This window comes from Dermacentor albipictus, chromosome 3 (assembly GCF_038994185.2).
Source record: "Dermacentor albipictus isolate Rhodes 1998 colony chromosome 3, USDA_Dalb.pri_finalv2, whole genome shotgun sequence".
In the NCBI taxonomy this organism is placed as follows: Eukaryota; Metazoa; Arthropoda; class Arachnida; order Ixodida; family Ixodidae; genus Dermacentor; species Dermacentor albipictus.
The window spans coordinates 52467948-52493560 of record NC_091823.1 but is presented as its reverse complement, the minus strand read 5'-3'; the positions used below and the strand labels follow the sequence as shown (position 1 = coordinate 52493560).

At 48.4% G+C, this 25613-nt stretch overlaps 1 protein-coding gene across 3 annotated transcripts in view; it reads left to right on the top strand.

Moving 5' to 3' along the window:
- Positions 1–25613, top strand: part of LOC135914086 (putative polypeptide N-acetylgalactosaminyltransferase 10) — a 178442-nt gene that overhangs the window by 141450 nt on the left and 11379 nt on the right. For all 3 annotated transcript variants that reach the window (XM_065446833.2, XM_065446830.2, XM_065446832.2), the window contains 4 exons: positions 13119–13285; positions 19301–19667; positions 21137–21386; positions 25156–25356. In XM_065446833.2, coding sequence (XP_065302905.1) covers positions 13119–13285; positions 19301–19667; positions 21137–21386; positions 25156–25356 — 985 coding nt within the window. The remainder of the gene's footprint in view (positions 1–13118; positions 13286–19300; positions 19668–21136; positions 21387–25155; positions 25357–25613) is intronic.

Here is a 25613-nt window from a genome sequence, read left to right as displayed (position 1 = left end):
ATGCTATTCGCTAATGGCTTAGAATGCAAAGGCAGCAACTTGGCTTCGCCATGCGCCAGCACTTGAAATAGCGCATCAATAGTCAGCCTGCAGGGCGCCCCTGGTGCGCCTTCCACCCACCAAACACCTGTAAACTAATAAATAACTATAGAAATTGTCGGCCGTGAGAACAGCGATGTCTGCTCGACAATTGTCATTTTGTTGCGCTGAGCTTTAACACTGAGAGAATGAGTGACGATAAGAAGGAAGGACATAACACAGACTGCCAACTCTTTAATCTTGTCAGTGAACACGTTGATAGACGTGATAGGAGTGACCGATGTGGCAAGACCACGACAACTGACGGTGCGGCCCGCCAGAACAACTGATTTTACCGGCACCCCTTGAATTCTGCCAAATCGTATTCGCCAAGCGGGATAGAGGAAGCACTTGTGTTTTTCTTTTGTGATTGCAAGGACTTTACATCCTTCTCTTCCCATTTTTGTTTCTGCTTTTCTGATTGCTTTTGTCCTATCTAACAGGGTTGAACGTTTGCACTTCTTACAGTCCGCCGCCAAGTTGCTTGTCGCTGCAGCTAACTGACACGTCTATTTGTGCTCCCGTAATCTTCTCAACAATCGAGTCAATTTAAGGCGATGGTCAGACTGCTCAAGCTATGGAGTCTCGGGTAAGTTGATGAGAACGCCGTGGAGCGACTGCCATATAAACTTCGACGGGATGCCTGTTAAATGACATTAGAAGGCTGTTTTGCTTCTTTAGACCTAGCCAACGCCCGAAGCGTCTCGTGGCCTTAGCCTTTGGGCAAGAATATTTAGTCGTTTAATAGGATACAAACAAGGAAAGAAAGAGATAAATAAAGGTTCAGCTCCAAAAATATTTTGTCGGCAAGATTATTGCGAAAATTTCAGTGACATGCGCGTACTTATGCCGCCAATTCTTGGCCACGTGAGGCTACTCATGCGTCTGTCAACGTCCTTCAAGTCGGTGTGGACAATCACGTAACCTGTAATTGTTCGTGCGCGTTCTTGCAAGCAAGCATGTTGCTATGCTGCCTTTCCCGCATGTTAAAACGCGTGTGACCTGCAAATTATTAAAACAAGAGAATAAAGGATTTTGCAGGGCACGTTGCCGCTGTCAAGAGGCTGCCGCAAGGTTAATGCGGAGGGCTTCCAAAGATCCCTCCTCTCCCGTCTACGTCTGGCGCTGGCTTTATTGCCTCGAAAAGCGCGCAATGCTGCGCGCCTCTGGCCCGTTGGCGAGCTGAGCAAAATTAACTTCGGTCCCTGCTTTCGCCCCGCTCTTCGGTTGCTCGTGCCCCCTTATACGCTAGATCCACATCTTTGTTTTCATTGCAACCGGCGTCCTCCGCGAAGTAGTCATATCCCATCAGGCTAGGCTGGCTGCCCTCGCCGACTGCGCGGCCCGTTTTTGCAGCGTTAGCGCCGCTTGGTATCTCTTGGCAACGGAGCTCAGTGCGACAGGATACTACAGTAGAGCTGCTACTAAGGGTCGGGCTCTCTCTCTCTCTCTGTATCTCTCTCTCTTTCTCTCTCTCTCGTTCCTACTTGCACTTCGACTCTCCGCGCATTCCCGCGTCGCGCCGTTCTTACCCAAGAAGAAAAATTGGTGTGTGTCGGGAAAAGTTCCACGTTCCGCGGTTTCCTTTCATCGTGCGTTTGCCGTTATAGTTACTCCTTTCTGCTGCGGGAACTGCTGGCGTGCGCGCATCGCTGGCTTGCGCTTTACGCTGTTGGTCGTGCAGTGGCTGTCTGTGTATGCGGCGCTCTCTTGCCTTCGTTCGTGGAACTCGGGTTTTTGCGCTGCTTTCTCGCTTTTGTAGGCTGAATGTCTACTGCCTCTTTCTTTTCCTGCAGGGTTGTGTGCTTTGGGAACTAGAACGCAGACTCGAGGCCTTCTTCCATCAGTTCGGTAATGTCTTCTTGTTGCTTAAGTCCCAAGTGTTTCATAGCGATGACTGTTACGAGCTGTTGTCCTACTTGGTAATATCGCATGTCTTCGGCGGTGGTTGTCGCACGACGTTGCACAGGTTTTGTTCAAGTGGTGGTGCATCATGGTGCAAGCAAGTGAATCGTACTACTATACATGCAACATCGCACCGCTGTGCACGGTGCCTGCTGAGAAAATACTTTTTTAGTGAGCTGATCTGTCAATACGTTTGAATGAAAAATTAAATTATGGGGTTTTACGTGCCAAAACCACGATCTGGTTATGAGATGCACCCCGTCATGAAAGACTCCGGAAATTTGAACCACCTGGGGTTCTCTAACGGGCACCTAAATCTAACTACAAGAGTGATTTCGCCCTCGTCGAAATGCGGCCGCCGTGGCAGGAATTCGATCCTGCGACTTCGTGCTTAGCAGCTCAACGCCATAGCCACTAAGCAACTACGGCGGGTATCGTTACATTTGACTTAAGCGTTACTGACATTTAGTAATTCGAAAGCCGTTAGACTGTATGCGCATTATGGCTTGCACGGTACGCGAGTCCTTTAGGTCAACGCGTTCGACTTATGAAAAGGTGTGCAGAGCAACCGCTTAGCGTCGGCTTAGCAGCAGTCCTGCCCACGATAACTATTGCTCTGCCCATTGCGCGTGTCCTGGAGGGATCTCAATGTCAACGCATGGTGGAGCTACTGTTAAGGGGCTCTTAGCTATCGCTACCTTTCTTTCTGTGAGTTTTATATGCACAAGGACTGCTTTGTTTATCAAGTGACACCCATGTTCGAGCGCATTGCTTGTTGTATTATGGGCAAGTGCTCATAGCTAAGGAAGGCTAACTGCTGGACTAGTTGGTCTTGCAGAGCTGTTGCGGGGAATGAACGAAATAAAGGGGAAAAAACAATGACGGGCACAGAAACTGTTTATATCGTCCGCATCAATCGAGATGGAATATAAGAGATAGAAAATAAACGAAAACAACGCGCAGCCTTCCCGCGCCCCCTCCCCCGCCCCATTTTGCCCCCTCATGATCACCTGCGGAAGTGACTCGGCATGACTGTGTAACCTGTGGCTAAACCTTTAGTCACACCTACGTCGCACGCACTGGTGAGCGTGAGAAAGCAAAAGTTGTTAAAAGGTCACTCTTTCTTGACACATTCTAGTTTTCTAGACCAATTATAGTTTACTATAGCTTATTTGGGGTTAAATTTCTTTTTACAATCCATTGATTAGTCGTCCTTTGCACAATAAAATGCCGCTTTTTCTATTTGGATGGTGTCTGTCGGGCATGTATGCGCTCTTGAGACCTGTGCATTCAGGACGTGCATTGACTGTGTAATTTTGACTGCGCGACTGAGGGCGTACGTGCAATCATTTCGTCGTCACCTCCGTAAGCAACAGACTGATCTCAAAGTTTGGCACTGCTGTTACCTGGGCATTGATGCGGCTTTCAGATTGGTTTAACATGTTTTCTTCGGTCGCTCTTGGTAGAATTTGGGTAAAGGCCATGAAATCGTAAGCAGTTGAAGAGCGTTTCTACTTCATGGAAAAGAAAGATCGATGTAATTTCTTATAGCAGGCATCTCCCGAAGAGAATGAGTGTGCAGGCTGCCGTGCAGATAGTGAGATGCAGTCAGTTTTTGAATGCTAATTACTCGTTCCTTCTTACAGCAGGCCACATTGTGTGTATTAACTTATTCCTACGGTGACGGAGAACACGCAGACTTTCTTTTCAACCTGTCATGCATAACGCTAAAGTTTTACATCTTTTAACAGCGCAGCTGCAACTACTCAGGGACATAATTCAAGGCTAATCTCCTATGCAGATAGAATTACATTCCCCGTCTCATGCACGAACACTGAGGGGGAAGCGTGCAAGGGTAAAGCGGCCGTTGACGAGGAACGAGCGTGAAATAAAGCGACATAAGCGCATGTACATTGGCGCTGCTGTCATAAGCGGGAAGCCTTGCTGTGCTGGGCCTGACAGGTTTCAGCTCGAGAGCGACATGGGAGGGTGCTTAATCAGTCCGTTGAGTGACCCGTGAGGCTGGACCGTCCGCGATCATTAACACGTCACGCTGAGGCGCAGCCGTGAATGAGACAGCGCGCTTTGCGTGTTAGGTGGCCCGATGGGATGCGGACGTTTCTACCTTAGCGCGTCGACACCATGAAACCGTTAAGGAAGAGGTGATGAGAGTTGGCAGACGCAGACAGGTGGCATCTCAGACCAATGAGTGTTCTTCGCTGATTAATTGAACTCGTGGAGACAGAGGTGTTAGCGTTAAGGCTCCCTTTAAAACTTCGTTGCATGGTTTCGTCAGGTACGAAAGTCGTTGAAAAAGAACTATCATCTTTTTTTTGTTGAAGAGACTCTGAATGTCGTTGTGTGACTAAATGAAAATTCCGGGTGTGCGCGTCGATATGAAAAAAAAAAAAAGTCTAATGGATCCTTCTCCTTTTCAAAAGCATTGGGAAGTTTGCAGCTGCTGTGCAATTTGTTTTCTCCTTTCTGCCTTAATTCTAATGATTATTGACGCCACTGACAGTAACACGAATGAAACCTGCAAGTGTCACAAAAGGCTAAACTTCCACGTGACCGTCGGAACAAAAGGAAAACTCACTTCATTCGATTAGGGGTGAAGGGCGCGCTTACGCTTTACTTCAGAATAGTGTTTGCTATAGTAACACGTGTCTGCTTGCATTTCTTCTGATAGCAATGCAGCAGAACAATTCTTACGCCTTCAGTATTTCAAGTAATTAATACCACACCTTGTCTTGGCACCTTCGCTGGACGGTTCAATTAACATCTTTGCGATGCAACCGGACTCTGCCGAACGATCAAGCGCCGTAAGCTTAAAAGCTTAAAGTCGCAGCGCATACATTGGTTGCTTGCAGTGTGCCTCATCATGTTGGTTCATCGAAAGTTCTCGTGCTGTTCATATTTCGCTAGTATGTTTTTAGACGTTTGTGATAAGCAGTTCTCTATTCTGAGAATGGGCCGCTTCGTTATAGTTGATTTTGAGACTTCAGAAAACTCTCGGAAAAGAAAAAAGTCTTATTTCTTTATTGAAGAGGCTCTGAATGTCGTCGTGTGACTAAATGAAAATTCCGGCTGTGCGCGCCGATTGGAATCCTCCTTGGGAATCCTCGTTAATAAATGTATAATTTGAGGACTCCAATCTAAACTTGGCATGGCGAACTTTCCGGGTCACCTGTAAATTCCTGTTTGCGTGTAGGAATTGCTAATAAATTAATTTTTTTTGACGATCCTGTGGTTCGTATGTTTTTGATCACGCCTGCACATCTTATAGACTGGACACCGCCCGAGATAGTTAACACCGAAGCCCATTTGGAGGCCCGTGCTGATATTTAGGAATGTCGTTTGGCTTCTCGTTCGGTAGATTTGTATTTTTGCCCATGACTGTCTGAATTTCGCTTGAACCCCGTCTTTCTCCTTCCGTAGTCACTAAGCGACTCTTTATCACACCAGAGAAACTTAAATGCGCCCACGTCACCTCGTTATCTGCGCAATACAGGCGCCGCCAAAAACGTCGCAGCAGCCGCTTCGTTTTTTTTTTCTCTCGAGGAACCCTGTGAGCGGTGCGCAATGCATCGCATGCCGTTGTGACAGTCTGCGCCGCACTCACTACAAAGGCCGGCTTGCAGAATGAAATTTGCATGGCCTTTGTGTTCCTCATTTCAATGTGAGCGCTTAGAAAAACCGCCCGCTGTCTCGGCGTCCCCAGCTGCGAGCCCGCGTTTTCTAAGTAGAATGCTAAAATGAGGCTGAAGTATTTGTCCAATCCGTATGTCGCCTTCCTTCTCTCTCGCCATCTCTTCGCCCCCGTTCGCCTTTTCCTGTGTGTTGTGCCTAGCGTATATTTGCTCCTTTCACATTCCTTTCCAAGTTTGCTTTCAAACGTGTCCTGGAATAAGTTGTAGAGGCGTTTGCCCTAGAGTGGCCCAGCTGTATTTCGCAGCATCAGGATGACGGTATAGCAAATCTGAAAGCTACAGAACAGATGCGCCTCTTCTAGTAGATTGTTCGTGGATGTGGAGCGGGCTTGGCAATTTCATCCTATCCGTTTTCTCTCCTGCTTTTACAGAACTCTTAAATGAATTTTACGACATCTGCGCATGAGACGTTTGCCTCAACCAAGGATCGGCTGCTGCCATAGCAGTCGACAGGTTTTGTTGAAGTTTCGATGTGGGCAGCAATGTCAGCAGCGCACGCCTGAGCTCTGGAAAGTTATAGAAATCCCCCCTTAGTGGTCTGTGTGTTTGTAGTGACTAGAGCTATCAGAGGGGTTTTAGTACGCGGCCTGGGCACAAATACGGCATCGGACACACTGGTTTCAATGCCTTTGAAAAAATACTCGTACCACATGCCGTGGGGATGTCGCCATTCATTGCCAAATCATGGTGTAGCGTCGACCGTCGATGAAGGGCTGCTTTCAGGAAAGCTCGTTTCTTTCTAAAGGAAGGTCTCATCACAAACCACTTATGAGTTCTTGCGGCTACGTGAAAATTAATTCTTGCATAGTTTATGAAGCCCCAGGTCACTGTGCATTGCTACAGGGATCACACGATGCAGCAAGCGCCCGTTCTTACTGCTCGCCTTCATGCCCTAAATCAATTACCTATTGCTCTTTGGAGTGTGATTACCTCATGCTTCCAATGCCATATCTCGGCATTCATCACGGCTTGTAGCCGCGAGCGCATTCACCGCGCTGTGCGCCATGCGCTTCCCTGCCTTGACGCTCACAGTGAGAGAAAGCCTGATTGCAGTTAAACAAACTCGCTATTTATTATTGCGATATCGATTACGTGGACACTCCAGGCGCATTTCTGCCGTCGCCGTCACCGTGGTGTTCCGTGCAAAGACCAAGGGCGATAACACCGTCGCCGTACGCACAACGCTCTACGTGCGAGTGAAAGTGCGTGAAGGAAGCCGATGAATCGGGCGGCTCAATCTAGCCCGCGCGAAAGGGAGGAGAACGAGGAGGAAGGCGCCGTTTTCCCTCGCGCGAGGCACGCAACGTTGCGAGGCACCGGAGGAGGGGGAGGGAAGGACGCGGCGTTTTACTCCGGCTGCAACTGCGCATGTGGTCGCTGCGCGCGGTCGCGCGGCCGTGTCTTGAGAGCCATCTGCGTTGGGGGCAGAGTCTAGGTGCGGCGGCGGCCCGAAACTTTGTGCGTGCTGTGTGTTCTCGGGGCTGAGTTTGTGTTGAAGCGATAGACACCACGGAGGTCACTTCGCTCGCTGCTGCTGCCGCGTTTGTTCAAGCCAGCGTTTAGATAGCGTGTGTCCGCGGTCATCGAAGGTGATGTGTTCATATCTACTGTGCGCGCTGACACTATGCTTGTTAATTTAGTTAGCAAGCGAGTGTCTACGAGTTGATGCGGCCGATAAAAATGCTATCCTTTCTTCGCATGGCTGTCTGCCAATTTGCTATCGCAATCGATGCTTCGCCTTTCTAGCGATACTGCGACATTCTTTTTCTCGCAGTTGCCTCTCGCAAACGTGCTCGTTTGACTTGGGAGCTATGTTTGTTTAAGTGTTGAATGCTACAAGGAGCAAATAGTTTAAATGTTAATTGGGCATTCTGTCGTAATAAAAGTGAGCTGGTGGGTGGAGATGGGTTGCTTATGGTTCATGTAGCAAGCAGATATTCAGAACGCTCTACGGAGGTTTCGAAAAAATTCTCTTACTTTGCTGTCTTCGTCGTCGCCGCAATTTTATCGCCTGTTCCTAAAGTTTCCTTTTGCGTCGTCGCGCAAGAAAAGGGAAAACGTATTCCAGGTCGGCATGTATGCACACAAGGATAAAAACGCCTCATGAATGCTTTTACTAGATATACTAAAAGGAAATAAAGGCAGTCAGGTCAGTTTTACACTACAGCACGGATCCTGGGATTGTTTTTAGGGATGTGCGAATATTCGAAACTGTCGAATAACGAAACGAACAGTGCTCTATTCGATTTATTCTATTCGGTCTTCGAATCGAATAGTCATTATTCATGAATGGGAATATTTTTCGAATATTTCAAAATGACAAGTTCGCCTAAATAAGCATAAAATTGGCGAAAAACTATGACAAACTATCAACCCACAGCCATGGTATAGACATGAAACATGAGAACTCGCGTAGTGGAGCAAGCTACGTCACTTAGGAAGCCATGTTTTACTGGCTTTAAAACTATTAATATTCGCCGTAGCTTAAGCTCGCCGAGTAGGTCGACGCTGCAGAATTCGACACGGGCGACACACTTACTGAAAGTTCGCGTTTGCCGAGTTTATGTGCATGTATGGCGTGCTAAGCTTTTTATTCGACTCCACTTCATCGTTTCTCTTCTTCTTTTTTCACTTTCATGGAGTACTTTCGATCCACCCGCAGTTGCATTACATGTCTTATCTTTAGCTCCGCTTGCTCTCTCTCTCTTTCTCTCTCTGTCTTGAGAGTGTCGCATTAGTGCGCGGAAGACCCAAAGCGTTTTTTACTGTTCGCCGGACGACCCACGCTACCGGATAAGAAAACCGGAATTGGAAGCGCGTTTGGACCGCAAAACGAGCAGAAAGAGCAAGAAACGATGCAGCGAGGTAAATAATTGCGCGGCCAGCTACAATCCGCTTTATCCCGCGGCTCCTGAAGGCGGCTCACGCCACGACGAAGTTTTGCCTGCGCAAAGAAGAATGGCGGCTGGGAAATCCTTTGCCTGGAAGAAAGCGTGCATCGGAAGAAAGTCGTTTCTTTTGTTGAACTCCTCGCTTTATCAAGATTTACTTCGGTGTTCTTCTTTTTTTCTTTGTGTCACTGCCGTTGCTTTAGTCAGGGGGCGGCAGCGCGTTTTAGGTGCTTGTTAATTACGGTGGTTGTTGTTTAACGCGTACCTATCGCTAATATCACAAGGCTGTTTTAATAAAAGTAGGTTTTGCCTAGCAGTAGTCATATTAACAAATAGCGGCAGTGAAAATTTCGGCAGAATCGCGCGTATGCTTGTGGTTGTGGAATTCTTCATGAAAGAAAGCTTCTGTTTATGCTCACGTTCCTGATTTCACCACCCGCCATTACGTTGGCGCCGCAGTGGACACAACAATACCGGCATATCTCGGTTGGTTGCGGCTGTCGCTTTTATCCGAGGTTATACGGACACTTTCTTTAATCTCCATAGAGCACACTGTCTTCGCCTTTCTGGTACCCTCAACAACAATGAAGTTAATTAAATGAATGGATTTTACGTGCCAAAACTATGATATATTATAAAGCACGCCGTAGTGAGGGACTCTGGATTAATTTTAACCACACGGAAACTTCTAACGTGCACTCAATGCACAGCACACGGATGTTTTTGCATTTCGCCCCGATTCAAGCGAGGCCGCCGGGACTGGGATTCGATCCCACGCCGTCGGGCTAGGTAGCGCAGCACCAAAGCCACTAAGGCACCGCGGCGGTTACATCCTCGAAAACAACTGCCGTGTTTGATCGTGTTTGCCTGTCTGTTGTTTCGCCTGCACTTTTCTTTCCCGTGGATAGCGTTGATTCCGTCTCCCCCTCCTACTGTTCGGGCCGCAGATATTCTGGCAAATCCACGGATGTGCCGGCGCATCGCCTTTCGTTCGCCATTTTGGTTCTTTCATCGCTCTCTCTGTTGTTGGCTTTCCTGTTTTTTCTGCCTCGACCTCACCGTCGTCCTAAGCCAAAGCGCAACCTTCCCCGCTTCGTTTCGACCAGTTGAGGTTTATCGGGTCCAGCCTGACAAGTCGGTCCGGGGATTTGCGGGAAGTGGAAGCCGCGTCGCCGACGAGCGTTGGAGCTGCGGCCGGTCACTCTTCCACGCTCACTTAGGTGGTTGCTGTGCAAGCGGGAAACGCAGCATTTGTTGTGCGTGTGAGAAATATCACTTTACCCCTTCGTTCTTATTTTGTTTCTTCACGCGAGCCTTGTACGTAAACGCGTTCGCAGTGGTGAAGTAGCCGCAGCAGCAGTGGCAACGAACGGCGGAACGAAGGAGCACGAGATCGGAGCGAGTTCCACGGAATATAAAAATATCTACTTGGGCTCTTGTTCCTCGCCATATCGGCTGATGAGCACACGTCTGGGCAGCCTTAACACCTAGTCAAGAAATGCTACAGAAGTTCTGAGAATTGTCTACTAATGCGTAAGCATTCTGTGGCTCGGCTGTTACTTCGCTTTTGCTTACTTGCTTTTCCTAGCTTATGCGTGTCTGCCCGTCGCTTTTCCGTTGTCAAAGAAATGGAATGGGTGTACGGAACGGTGTGGAGATGAGTTTCCAGGGGGCCGCATGGCCCCTTCAAAGCGATCGTATCGAATGCCGTCACAACCGGTTTCACCACAGCTCCCGTTTTTATTTTAATTTCTCTTTCTCCTTTTCTGTTACGACCTTGACGTGGTGGCGGCTATGTCACCAGTTTTTTTAAGCCACCAATAATTTATTATGGTTATCGTACTATAATTACGTGTACCTAACAGTTATTTTTATACTCATAGCTCCCAGCAGGCTTTTCTGCACACAAAGCCATAATGTGGGAAAGTAAGCTGTCAAGGAGGCCTGACAAGAATGGCGCTCTCTGTGATCATCTTTCTTTTCTTTTTCTTTTTTTTTACAGTGAAGCTGCTAGCCCCTATTTGGTCAGAAGTTTTCGGTCTGTGCTCACCGAAAAAGAAGCGGTAGCTGAAATAGGGCTTTTTTGAGTTTCCGAGTAACAGAACTTTGTTTTCCCGCATATTCAAATTACAACTCGATTCTATCATGTCCGCAGGTTGCGTGTAAGCCGCACTTTGCAAGTTTTGTGACGCATTTTACTTTGAGGAATCGAATTAGTTTTATAATGCATTTGTGCCAGGGGGAGGACCTACTAAAATGAGGATGTATGCTGCACCTCCGCACACCTTCGTGCGCGTGACGAACGTGTGCACACGACGTATCTTTGCTTGATGCATGGGCGCCCTACCCGTTGCATCTGTCGCACAGCGTATGCTGTGACCGTAATCTACAGCAGGGCAAACACTGTTCAAAAAGTTACAGTAACGCTTGACTTCGTGAATGCGGGCTACGCGCAAGCGTATGGACGTCGCCAACATGCACATTGATCACTGCGCCGTCGAAGCACAAACGGAAAGGGCGCGAACGCGGTCGTGGACGCTGCGGTGATCTAAACGTTGTGCGACACCTTGTGGTCGTAATGATTGTGTAACGTCGGCAACAGCTTCGCTTTACATCCGTTTTCACAGGGTACAACGGAGGCGGAATTTTTACAGCGTAAGCATTTAAAAATTAAATTATGCGGCTTTACGTGCCAAAATCACTTTCTGTTTATGAGGCACGCCGTAGTGGAGGACTCCGGAAGTTTCGACCACCTGGGGTTCTTTAACGTGCACCTAAATCTAACTACACTGGTGTTTTCGCATTTCGCCCGCATCGAAATGCGGCCGCCGTGGCCGGCGTTCGATCCCGCGACCTCGTGCTCAGCAGCCCAACACCATAGCCACTGAGCAACCACGGCGGATGCGTAAGTATTTCTGTGCTTACCCAACGAGAAAAACCGTCCGTCCGTTACGTAAGACGATCGCTTTCAAGATAGAGCCCACAACAGCGAGCGACTTTGCCTTCGTGCTGCCCGTCCCTTCAACGCTAACGAAGGGGCGACGACACAGCGCTCACAAAGCTTTCAGTACACGCCGCACCTTGCCCCTTTCACAGATCGCTTTCAAGGTATAGGTCAAGGTAAATATACCTGGTAGCGAAGCTTCCATAGGAGCCCATACGTTCAAAACATGGCGGTCCATCGCCGGTTCATGGGGCTTAGCGCCATCTGTATGTGGTGGGAACACTTCCGGCGGAAGAAAAAATAACGTGACGCCATGCCCGTTAAAAGCAGAAGTGACGTCATTTTGTTTTCGAAGGCGCGAAATTTGTTTTGTTGGTCTTCCTTTGGAGCTATATATTCAAATGCCCCGCCATTCGACTTGATGGGCATTTCGAGCTTTCAGCGTGGAAAGCGATGCAGGAAAAGGCCAGCCGTGCGGTTGTCGAAATCGCATCCCTGCACAGAACATATGGAACATACTTTCTTTGGAGGCCGACGAAAGCTTTAGGTGTAGAGTGCTGATCCTAATGTCGGATGCCAAGCCCGTCGGCCAGCGCAGTCGCAGGAAAACAACTACACAATTATCTGGCGGTTGTAACTCACTACTTTTGACTGAGCAGATTAAGAAGCAGTGAAGCTACCCGCGTCACCAAATTCAAACTTCGACAAGCAAGAAAGCACAAATTGTGAGGGGGGCGTATTTCAACAGGTGATACGAGTGCGCCTTTCTGTCCATTTCAACACGTGCATTGCACTGCGAGCGATAGTGGCGTCAACGCGCCCTGTAGCGATGGGCGCTGAAAAGAAATGCATTTATTATTAATCATAAAATTAAACGTATTTTCTTAACTCATCACGAATATATAAAATTGACTAGGAATATTATTTTCGTTGTGAATCTAACTGTGTCTCGTTTGAATAAAAAAACGCGTTTTTCTTTCCCAATGTTTGTTCCCTCCAAACATAGTCGCGCTTCACTCGCTGCTCCCATAACCCCCCATGCTGATGTCGGTGACAATCTGTACTGAACCGCTTTTCGCCCGAAGCTTCGCGACCTATTTGGATCGACCTTGTATGAGTCGGCGCGTTTCTTTTTAACGCTAACTGGCGAATACAAAGCGCGCGGAGCTATCATCAGTCGGCAATCTCTGTCCGCATCGCAGATCGCTTTCAAGATACGGTCTGCGCGGCCGTGTCGCACGCAGCCGCCGGAGGAGTACGCTTGATCACGATTCATAATGCTCAGACGTGTATGGATAAGACGGTAAAGAGCGACAATGGCTTATAATGATCGCACCGTCATCAGCGCACCTGGCGCCGCCTCCTGCAGCACTTAGCTAGCGTTATCAATGCACCTTGCATTTATAACACACGCACACACACACGCACGCATCTTTACAGTGAAAGGTCTGTCGCACGAGCAACGCACACACGTAGATGATCTCCAAGAGAACATGTTTGTGTGTGTTCTTCACATTGTGGTAGTGTCATGTCATGCCGGTTTTGCCTTGTTGACGAGATAAACTGAGTCTTGTCCTATGCCTTGTGCAGGTGCCAGAAGAAGCGCTACGTGTCCAAGCTCCCCACAGCGAGCGTGGTTGTTCCCTTCCACAACGAGCACTGGACGACGCTTCTGCGCACGGCCACCAGCGTGCTCAACCGGTCGCCGCCGGAGCTCATCAAGGAGATTATCCTGACCGATGACTACAGCAACAAAGGTGCGGCTATGCCGCCAGGCAACAGTGTTGCGCACGATCCTCTTATGTGGCGCGCATTTCACGAATGTATTAACTTTAGAAGAAAAGTTGGATTCATTGACTGTAAAACATTTAGTTTTAGGTTTCTTTATTTGACGACACTGTCTGCTAAAATATTATTGGTTGTGCCATTCGACTCTGTATTACGGGGGCTATTGCAACAAAAAACTTGTCAAGGTTGAGGACTGGGCGTGTTGGTATAGCATATTAGAGGCTCGATTGCGCAACATTTGAACGACACACAGAGAAGAGAAACACACACCACAATCGCTCTGTGGTGTGTGTTTTTCTTCTGTGTGTGTCGTCCAAATGTTGCGCAATCGAGCCTCTAAAAAAAACTTCTCCTGCACTTTGCATGTGACCATACAGAACACTTTCTCGAGCACCAGAAACCAACAGTTGATTTGAAAGATTTCCGTGTGGGCGTAGCCACCACACAACGCGTACATATTGGACGACTTGCGGGATTAAAGTACCGGTTAAAACCGGTTGAATTGATCATTGTTCGCTTGATCATATAAACATTTGAATTGAACTGTGCTCATCTACATACTTGGTGGTATATCTATCACACGTTATTCTTTTCGAATTTGGGTGGGGAAAAATAAAGGGCTAAATGTTGCGGGCATGTTGTACTTGATAGCTGCCGGACTTCATGTCGTGGCCATAGAAGTGAACCTTGTCTAGACAGACAAAGGCAATGGACCGGTAAACTAAACTTTGTTTTGGAATACGAAGCCGACAAATGTTGGAAGTTTGCTTTGCGGGAAGACATGCATGGATGCGCCCCCCCCCCCCTCTCTCTCTCTGGCCCTTTTGCTCACACAATCGTTATAACGACATGCAGGCATCCGTGCCCTCAGTTGAGTGAAAGTGCTTCCCATATCATCAGCCAGCAGTATGCGCCGAGCAAGAAGCGAAAATGGCAATGCGTCCGATAAAAGCAGAGTGAAGCTGCGGGCTCCGTTCCCTATCGACCCTTCTTATCGTATCCTGTTTCGTTTACTTGGAGAAGGATCGAGGTCAGCAACACATATCGTTTTGTTTCCTTGACATTCCTGCGAGAACGAAATAAAAACGTGTTTCCTTCCTACGTACGGCAAGAGTACATGGTGAGATGTACGTTGTGTGCCGAGGCACGCTGGGTGGCGAAGCAGCAGCTAAAGGCCGGCGGGTGGTTGACCGGGCGACAAATAATGTGCAGGATGAAGGAGAGGAAGAAATAATAAATACGTAGCACAGATGGAATAAAAGGCAACGCCATACCAGCGGTGTGAACAAGCGGCACCGTCGAGAGGACGAAAGTAACGAGAGGGAGCTTTCGCTTGCTTCCGGAGATGGCGGATACGGATCCATAAACACGGCGCCACGGCCACCGAAGACAATCCGAACGCCGCGTGGAGCCCGTACGGTTGCATTAGCGACAGCTGCTGGAGCGATTATCTCTTAAAGAGGAGGGCGATCGCTGTGACCTGGCCGAGGAAGCCTCTCTTCCACTATAGCTGCGTGCAGCAACAGCAAAAGCGGCGACCGGGAAATGCCGGAAAAAAAGAATATCACCCGCCTCGTCCCCTTGCCGTATCTGCTGTTGGCTTTGTTTCGTTTTGCTTTCTTTCTCCTTCGTTGGTTTATTCGTATCCGCTCGGTGCCCTGTCGCCTCGAATCATTTTTATGTGGTCTTTTTATTAGATATGAAAAAAAAAAGAAGCTTTCGTCGCTAGACAGGGTGATTATTCGGCCTTATGAAAGCCGAGGAGCAAGCGCTTAAGCAGCCAGCAATACAAAGCAAAGCGCTAAAGCTTGGTTGATTTCTCCTGAAAGGTACTGCAAGAACACGCGTCTTAAGGGAGGAGAGTCAGAGAGAGTGAAGAAACTTTATTATGAAGTGAAAGGATTTGTGTAATTGGTGCCCTCAGTCCAGGGCCTCCAATGGCTGTCGCTACCGCTCATGCTCGTCGTATCAGGGCCAGCCAGACCTGAGGCTCGGAGCGACGGAGGATCGCCTCCCATTGCGCATATGTTGGTTGGGAGGATTGCAGAACAGGGATATCCTTTGGTAGTTTTTGGCACTCAATCGGGACGTGGAACGTTGTCGGTGGTGCACCGCAGCCTGGACAGGTGGTGGGATATAACGTTGGGGGCAACTTGTTGAGAAGGAGGAGGTTAGGATATGAGTTGGTTTGAAGCCGTCTCAGGGATACGACATCATTCCGGGAGAAAGATTTAGGTGGAGGTTGATATCGTAAGCGCCCTAGTCTGTAAAAGTCTAGAGTGTCACGGTACGTGTTGGGAAAATTCCTTGATATGGCTTGCTCGCCTCACTGCCAGGTGCCCGGCAGGTTAGCTCTCGGGCAGCCGCATGAGCGCGGTCATTGCCCGACAGTCGGCACGACTGTCGGGCAATGACCGCCCGCCTAGCCTATGACTAGCCCGCCAGCGTGTTTTAACCGACAGTGAGGCACGAGCAGGTGTCCAAACCAGCCTGATGCGTGGTATTGAGGAGAGTCAGGCAAGGATCTTCTTCAGGATCGAGGTCGCGAGTGTGTTTCGCGAGGGCTGCTAAAAGATCGGACCAATACAATGAGCAGTTTTCTCGGGAAGGACGACGAGATTGTCATAATACTCCTAGGAGGGCGAGGAGGCACCAAAGCGGGGGGACTGCTGAATCGTTCCATTTTTTTCACGCGTACGGGCGTCTTTGTGCATGTGCGCAAGTATGTATACAGTCGTGAGCAAGTCTAGAGACCACGGCATCGGCAGAGAAAGTTAATTTCTTCTGGCACAGCCGCGCAATGTGAAATGGGCTTGATGAACGACGCTGGTCAAACATACGCACGTTGGCAGTACCACTTAATTTCACTCTTTATGCCTAGGCTGCGAAGAAAAAAATAATTGCAGCACCTTTTGTCCCAAAACTTTCGCTCTCGACGGTAGGTGTGTCAGTGCGTGCGCGGGCGAAAGAGCGAAAGGTTTTCCGGTACCACGGTGTTAATTAATTTATTTATTTATTTATTTATTTTACTTAGTAATGACGAGATAATTGTCTTATCAAGGGACCACTGTGTTGGGCGTAACCTTTATTTGTTATCAAAACGGTGGTGCTGTCATTCCGGCGCTGTCTCAAGAGCACGTATCCCTTACTTGTGCTCATGCTCATTTTACTTGCATGTACGCAATATCGTTCATGCGAGACACGTGTACTGTCTATGTGTAAGGGGTGATCATCTAATTTTTACGGAATCTTTAAATATCGCTTGTTGCAAATAGCATAGGTCTTGTCCTTGAGCTGAATTGTTCGAAAAGGCGGACGTTATTAGCACAAGAAATCTAAGAATATATTCAACGAATTAACACAATCTAATTGATTAATTTCTTAATTATTTACTTTATGGCGCATACTGCAATTAACGAATTGTACCCCGAGAGCTTTCAAGACGTATCCACTTGAAATGAATTTCCGGAATGACACCAGTTTCAAGAGATTGTTTCTCGAAGCGTCGGACAAAATACATCGGCGTTCCAGTTACTTTTGTGCTTGAATGCATAAAAACGTTCTCTTATAAAAGTAAGTGGAACAGCAATGCATTTTCAGGGCAAGTTTGATGGCGCATATCTCCAAACTTTCGTCATTCTGGAAGTGCATGCGAAGTGGACACGTCTTGCAAGCTCACCGGCTGCACTTCGTAAATTGCAATATGTGCCGGAATGTAGCTAATTAAAAAATAATTTGTCGATTTATGTTAATTGGTCGAATAGGTGTTTCAATTTCTCGGGCATGTAATGTCCGCCTCACTGAGTAATCTAGCTAAGGACTAGAATTAAAATTAAAAAAAAAATTATCTGCGACAGGCGATTCATAAAAATTCCGGCAAACTTCAAAATGACCACCCTGTATAGCTTATTAGGATAAAAAGATGGCTACTTCCTTGGAATTTTCCTTAACTTTACTGTACTGTCTGAACTTACATAAAATTTTTCATTATTCGATCGTTGAAGCGAGTGAGCTTGAATACAGAGATATTTAAACGAAATCACACATATAACATGCAACGTTTGTCTCTACTCGTTACTTATACTGTCGTGCCCTTCTGCACTTGTGTTCGATATCTTGTAGCCCGAAGGCGTTATAGAGATATTCGCGCCTCTCGGCGACCATAATTTCACTTTGCATGGGTCTCACGCAGGGTGCAGCGTTGGTATCCATTTATTAGCATATAAGACCCGTGGTTCTTTCCTTTAGGCGTCGTGGTACGTATCGTTCTTTAATGTATGAGGTTTAGGAGATGTTGGATCCTACAATCGGCGCCGGATTTTCCTGTTCACATCAAAACACAATCTATGCAGGCCGAAGACATGAAAAAATTACATAAAGCCACTCGTAAACTTTAAGTCAACTCATATAAGTACGCCAAACAAGTCTAAAATCACCTCAAGTAATAATAATACGAAAAAAAAAGAGCACCAACTCCAGTCACATAACTGCACTAATATCAAGGCGCATGAGAAAACACAGAATAAGTTCACACGAAGGCTAATGAATCCACGCATAGAAGAGAATGAAGTCAGGCCGCATTAAAACGTATCGAGGGAGCTTACAATACATGACTAGTTCTCTACTTAATATTTTCCGAGAACCTCGCCCGCTTCCGCAAATCTCTGGAGCGCCATTAACGCTCGTCGGGGTTCGTATTCGCAAGTTCTTACGCCAGAACTGCTTGGCGACAGCATGTGCCAGCCAATCGTAATGTTGGACACATTATTAACGGATGCAACCGGCTAGTGTCATACAGCGCGTGCGAACGGAAAGGTTTACAAATTCGCCTCTCGTTTCCCTAGTTTCTCAAATGACCTACCTTGAGGCACCTCTTTGTTGGAGCATATTAAACTAAGTGCCCAAATGGCGGGATGAAGTGTGTAGCTTCAAATAATTAAGTCTTACCTTTATGGGTGCATCGTCCCATCGTTGTGCCACTTTCGTCTCACACCATTAGTAATCGAATAAAACCAGTAAAATATTACGTAATTACTTCGCTGTGAGCCGCGTCCTCCCTTTTCTCACTCTTCGGCATGCACACGATCGTAAATGAAGGCTCAACTTAATAACACGATTACCTTTTGGCTTTCACTTGGTTCTTGCTTGTTGCATTCATTTCATTCACTGGAGTTAAGTGGCAAAGCACTTTACAACGCACTGCATGTGGAATGAATCAATCATACTTTTTTCCTCCTCTTTTTTTATGGTCTCTACCGCTGCATCAGCTCTCGTTAGACTCGATCTCTATTAACTTTATCCCTAGAAGAAAGACTGGCTTGTGAAAAATGATATACAGAATTTTATTGACCCACCAGCATGAACTTTGGGTGCTGTACTTGACCCCGGTAAACATCATTGCACTTTTTGAAAAAGGCGAAAATGAAAACCTCTGCGCTGACTTTATTTTCTTGTTATAATTTCATGCACGGAAAACGTGGTAGCGCATTGTAAATCTTCGGCAAAGCGCACGGAAAGTTTTATTGTGATGTTGAGCTTGGTAACGAGATACGCTTCTTCTATTTTTTCGCTCACCTGCTTCGTGTTCGCGTTCGGCGTAGCCTTGCGTAGTGCGCGTTAACGCTTAGTCAGTGCAGCGTAACTCATTACCTAAGGTCCGCGCAACGAGCGATCGAACAAAAATAGTGGTAGCCGTAACACTAAGAGAACGAAAGACAGCGGCGTCGATTAGAGAACAAAATGGGGTAGCCGATATTCTAGTTTAGGTTAAGAGACAGAAAGAAATTCAGTTCGGCAGGTCATGTAATGCGTAGGACAGATAACTGGTGCTATATTAGAGTCTAAAGAGTTTGTGCTGAGGGAAGGGAAGAGAAACCTCTACGCGGATTTCTCGGACTGAAAGCTTCAGTTACACTCCTCCACGTTGGGCTCCTCAAACCAGCTGACTGCTTCGTTGTCTCGCTCCCAATGCCGCACCCGTGCAGAGCAGCTGAAGAAGCCCCTGGAGGACTACATCGCCAAGCACTGGAGCAAGGTGCGCGTGGTGCGTGCGACGCGGCGCGAGGGCCTGATCCGCGCGCGGCTGCTGGGCGCCCGGCAGGCGACGGGCGACGTGCTCATCTTCCTCGACTCGCACACCGAGGCCAACGTGAACTGGCTGCCGCCGCTGCTGGAGCCCATCGCCAAGGACTACCGCACCGTGGTGTGCCCCTTCATCGACGTCATCGACTACGAGACGTTCGCCTACCGCGCCCAGGACGAGGGCGCGCGGGGCTCCTTCGACTGGGAGCTCTACTACAAGCGGCTGCCGCTGCTTCCCGAGGACCTGGCGAACCCCACGGAACCTTTCAAGTGCGTGTGTATTCTGCGCCGCCCGCGCACATGTCTTGCCGTCTCGTACTGCGCTGCCCGTTGGCTCTGTAGTCCCAGTAAATTTCAACGGTATTCACAGGAAGTATAGATTGGTTCTTGCGCTTCTGCATCACAAACACGATAAGATTATTTACAAAGTTGCACATTGTCGCATTTTAGGGGTAACTGACATAATGCTTCAACATACAGTGCGAGAGCGAGACAAGAAAAGAAAGAAAAAGAAAAGGCATGACACTCTCCATCATCTGAAATTTTTATTACACAGGAATAGCTAAATAGTGTGTGCACCAAGAGCCAACACGTTATGAAAGGTATATCCACGTCATATACGCAACTTAGCAACACTATTCTAACTAATACAATCGGTTTGCTAATTCAGGCAGAGATCAGTATGAAGACTGCAGAAAAACCATTTGAACTACATATATGTCCCGTTACAGCACAGTGCGCGCATGCTTGTCGCTTATTTATCCATGTATAGGGCAAGCCATTTTTTGATTCGTTGATGGAACAGAGGATTTCGTCACTGGGCGATTCCTGCATGACTGATCTTTAACGTGCCCTGCTGTGCATCATACTTATAGTAACCGATATCATTTAGTGAAATTATTGTATTATGGCTCAAGTAGAATAATCATTTTTCCTAAGTATTTCTAGCATGAAATCTAAGGTAATCCGACCACTAAAAGTTACACAACTGGAGGAAAATTCAAAGGAGCGACTAAATCACCGCATGTATAACGTGAAGTAAGGCGTGCATTGCTCCTTCCAAATTTTAATTACGTTAGTTATACCTTCAGACCCAACATGCAAGTCCTCGCCGCTCTTGCCGTTATTTACTGTAAGGAGCGCCACTTACCAATTAAAATGCGAATACGTGCTCCCTTGTACGATCTGCCTGGTTCAGAGCATAAGGGCACGTGTTGCGAGACAGAGAAGCCATCTTATTTCGTGTCTGCGTGATCATTTAAACATACGAGTTTTTCGAAGCTATCGGATGTAAGCAGAAATTCATCCCCTCTGCGAACTGCCCGATCAGGGCCGTACTTTACGCGAAATTTACTTTTCTGACAGGATCGGTGTAACAGCCGTTATACTCGCCTGCTGGAGATGTGCCCTCATGAGTAGTTCCCCAGCGTCTTCCATAAAGGTTTGGGCAGGAGTAGGGCGAGAGGATGTCTGTTCTTTGGGTAACGAGCGGTGCTACTAACGATTTCACTATACTTCAGCAGTTGGGGAGGCCTTGTTAATATGTTGGCCGAACTTGCACGTCTCGGTTCTTCGTGACGTTGTAGTATCAAAATATTGCGCGAAATCCAGCCGCGGAGGCTGCGGGCAGTACTGGTTGCTTTCGTGGTCGTGGGTCGAGTTCTTGCGTGCGCGCCTTGTACTCTACCTCCCTCATGTGCGTGTCAGCTGCAGAGTCAACGTGACTGGTGCACGCGCAGGAGCCCCGTGATGGCTGGCGGCCTATTCGCCATCAGCCGGCGCTACTTCTGGGAGCTGGGCGGCTACGACGAAGGCCTGGACGTGTGGGGCGGCGAGCAGTACGAGCTGTCCTTCAAGATCTGGCAGTGCGGCGGCACCATGGTGGACGCGCCCTGCTCTCGGGTGGGCCACATCTACCGCAAGTTCGCCCCGTTTCCCAATCCGGGCATAGGAGACTTCGTCGGCCGAAACTACCGCCGCGTAGCTGAGGTGCGTGGCAGGAAGTCTTTACAGTTGGCTTTGGGAACGTTGCACGTAAGCAGGGACGTAAAGATAGAAACAGTTAACATGGCGCTGTGGTCTAGTTCCGGTATGCCAGCAGGTAATGCGCTCTAGTGGTCCCTTCATCGCCGCACTGGGAACTCCCTGGTGCGAAGAGGGGCACCATAGCGTGTTTCTTGTCGCCGTTCAGGAACTTTACCCCAGCGACGTTAGCCATCTTGGTCACCATCTGGTGCGCCGTATGCTAATAGTTTACACGCCAAGCCCACAAAGCGAAAATGAGGAGGCGATTGCGGCGCACTTCCATTACTTCTGGCGTGACGCGTCACTTGCGCGAACGCTACCCGCGTTTCCTCTCGGCTTTTCAAGGGAATATTCTGGCTATTCCTAGTGATCACATTATCTCCGTGAGGTAAGCAAGTAAATGCGATTTAGTCAAAGCACAAAGTCAAGTGTTCCAGCTGTTAACACAGCAGCTGCCCTGTGAACCAACTGAGAGCTGGGCTGACTGGGCGGTGTGTTTGTGTAACATGCTATGTCTTCAAGGGATGCCCCTGATTCCAGAGACATTCTTTGTTAGACTACTGTTCATCTAATTATCCGTAGTGCAACTGACGCCAGGTTTATTCGTCATAGTCGAGTATCCATCCCAACACAATTTAGGGGACTACATCTCTCTTCACTCATATTGGAGATGTATGGACAGGAAAAGGACTGGGAAAAGGAACGTTCCAATGAACGGCAGTTGTTTACATCCCTCTTCGGTCAACTTTTCGCGAGCCGATGCGAAATGTGAGGTACCAAGCCCAGCTATGGCTAATATCTTGCTTTGTGTGCTCGGCATTCAAGTAATGCAGAAGCCAAATGTATTGCGCGTAAAACCAGAGACGCGGCTCGCAGATTTCTGGAGCGTCCATTGCCGTTGCAATCACTAAGCCGAACCATTTATGTCGCTCTTCGCACCAGTGAAACACCACTCGGATAGGCACTTGGGCCTGAGCGTCCTCATTAGCCGGAAAGAAATACGCTCCCTCTCGAAGCACTGTGTTCAGCTACTACCGCACGGTGCGTATCTTCGTTCATTCATTTGCGCACGGTGAGGGATGGACGAGCGTGATCGGTCCTGCTTCGTTGGCTTCGTTACCCTGCGAACAGTGAGCCGAGTGCGCAAATACTTCCTTTGGTAACGAGAGCCCGAGGACTTCCGGCTGCGAGCGCTATAGTTCCGACCCGACGTCACGCTTGGAAACGACGCGAACGGCACTCCGGTTGGCTGCTCTGTCCGCGGGAAAGGGATGATGCTGAGAGCGACGACAATTAATCGTGAGCGCTTTTGACGTTTCTTGCTTTTATTCTGCGTAATTAATCTTCCGTCGCGCTGAACCGTCGCGTCGTCGGCAAGGCGTATGCAGTGCGTCTGCTTAGCCGTGGCGGACTAATGAACGAGAAAGTAGTCAAAAAGGAATGGATTTGATGAAGCGACCTTTTCATGCGTTTCATTTCGCTCTCTCATATGACTACAGTGCCTTGGATGTTCGATGCGTTTGGTGATAGTTGTCTTTGGAGTCCTTCCTTTCCATCTTCGCTTCACTTTTTTCTCATCTTCCTTTTCCCCAAGTAACAGGGTAGTAGACCGTACGACTGCTTCCCTCACCCTGTCATTGCTCTCCTGTTTCTCTTTGACACTTGTTTCCTATAACTCGGTTTTGAACAATCGAGCGTAACTATCTAACCACGCTTTCTCCCCTTTCGAAGAGCCGCCTTGCAGCCGTGTCCTCTGTGTGCCTTCGCTCATCTCTGTATAGCGCTGTTTCTAAGTAATGAAACATTCCGAAGCAACCCGGCTTCCTCGGATTTTGAACAGCGGCCTTGTCGTCATGTTTTCTCGGCGTCTCGATCTATCAGCGCTGTGTTTCGCTCACCAGACCTTACCAGCTAGCCCAGCACTTCCTTCTCTTTAGTGGCGCTGACCTGGCGGCTTTTATCAGAATGTTGCAGCCTGCTGCGTGCCTCTTGTTCTGTCTATGTTTTTCTTTCTCTCTTCTTGGAGTGGGAGGAGGAGGGAGGGGGACTGGCCTCTTCCGTTTCGCCGATTTCAGCGTCGTATATAAGACGCTCGTAAAAGCGTGGGCTTTCCGGCGTGGAGGGACACTGGCTCGCCTTTAATGCGACGTCGAAGGGGCGCCGTTCTCCTGCAGTGAGCGTGGAACTGCGAGGAAGTGGTGGACGTCGGAAGGAAGGGAAGCATGCTGTGAGAGCCCCCCAAGTCGTCTTTTTGGCCGCTGTCTTTGTAAACCGTCTACGGCAGTTGCGGAGATCGCGCAAGGCAAGGTAAATGAACGAATCAGTGTGCCAGAAGAATCAAAATAAGAATAGAGAGTCGCAGTTAGGGAGAAACTATAGCCGATTGCGACCATATACTATGTACGCGGCAACGACGCCGACATTGTTTTTCTAGGCAATCAGCGCACAGATTTCGATGCGGTAAGTTGCATTTAAGGGAAGTTGAAATCTGATAATTTTGGTGATTAGATCTTCCACCTATTCCACACATCCTTTTTTTTTAGGTTACCGTTTCTTGGCAGTCTTTATAAAAAAGTGGGAGATGGTCAATCAAAACTATTCTCTATACAATCGCTCTAATTTAGCTTTTTTTTGCGATAAACTTGGTTCATATTGGTTTATCGGCTGCCTCACGAGATAATTTCTCTGTTTCACATGTATTTCATTAGGGAAATTCGTGTTGGCCCCGAGCTAAGGCTTCCTCCAAAACGCACAACTGCAGATGCAGAAACTTGGCACTAACTTGTGGCCCGTAGTGCTTCATATCCTTCAAGTACATTTGGCTAACACTGGCAGACACTGAACTACAAAAGTGCGTCCTCTCATTGCTAAGTAGATCAATGGATTGATGCTTCGAAACGGCACACGCGTGCTGTGCGCTCCAAAGCTAAACCGCATAGCGTTACCATATTTTAGTGCAGCTGGGCGCCTGCATATTGTAATGCGTGCGCGAATGCGCGAGGTCCAGCTGGGCACAGTGGCGGTTTCAGAATTTACAAATCAGTTTCTAGATAACAGATCTTCAGGTCTTTTCAACACTTATTTGACTCTTGAGGTTATTACTGCGTATTGACGGAGCTGTACCTCTACACTGATCCCCCTATCTTCCTCCTGCACCTAAATACCTAAACCTAAACACATACTGTAATCGGTGACAAGATGAGAATTCAGTACAAGATTTTCCCACAAAACCGCACTGCATCTGCCCTCCGTGCCTCCGTGCTCCAGAACATACTTTCCAGGAAACGCTGACATTCAAGTTCGCCTGCGCCGTAACGCCACTGAAATGAGCGAGCATAATTGGCTGCCCATCTGCCCTAATTCTGTTTAAGTTGGACAGCGCTGTTTTACCACTGCGTTCGTACATAGGTTGTCACCGACTGCAGTACTTACGTTCCGCTGCTAGGGAACGAATCAAGGCGGTCGGTGGCAGATATCTCGTAGTAGGAATTACCGCGGTGGCAAGTGGACTAATAGAGAGTTTAAGTGCGTCCGGTATTCCGGCAAACGCGGTTCGTTTGGCGGACTACCGGGTGAGCGGAGGCGTAATTACACGCGAGCGGCCGGATTGGCGGCGCGACCAGGTGACGCCAGCTCTCCTACCGTCCATGCCCGCGTTTGCCGGAATACCGGACACGCCCTAAAGCTTTGAAATAACAGAACTCCCGTCGCATCTTTCCTGCTTGCTGTGCAGGTGTGGATGGACGAGTATAAGGAGTACCTGTACATGCGGCGGTCGCACTACCGCAACCTGGAACCCGGTGACCTGACGGCGCAGAAGGAGCTTCGCAAGCGGCTCAACTGCAAGTCCTTCAAGTGGTTCATGGAGAACGTGGCCTTCGATCAGCCCTCCAAGTACCCGGCCATCGAGCCGCCCGACTACGCGTGGGGAGAGGTGAGCAGTGCAGACGCATTTTGTTGCGATAGCAATTATGTATGGACAATTTAGGCGCGTTTTCGCCGTCAGCGTCGGCACTGTGGCCGCCGCCGCAATGCTGTACCGAGTAAACTCCCAGCGCGAGGAGAACGTATGTGGCCCGCGCGCCGTGAGTTGGTGGCCACGTGAACTAACCACGGGTGCGAGGGCCAGCATGCGAGGGCGAGGCAAGAATGCTGGTGACATCATGCCCGCGTCTTGCCACGAGCCCAATG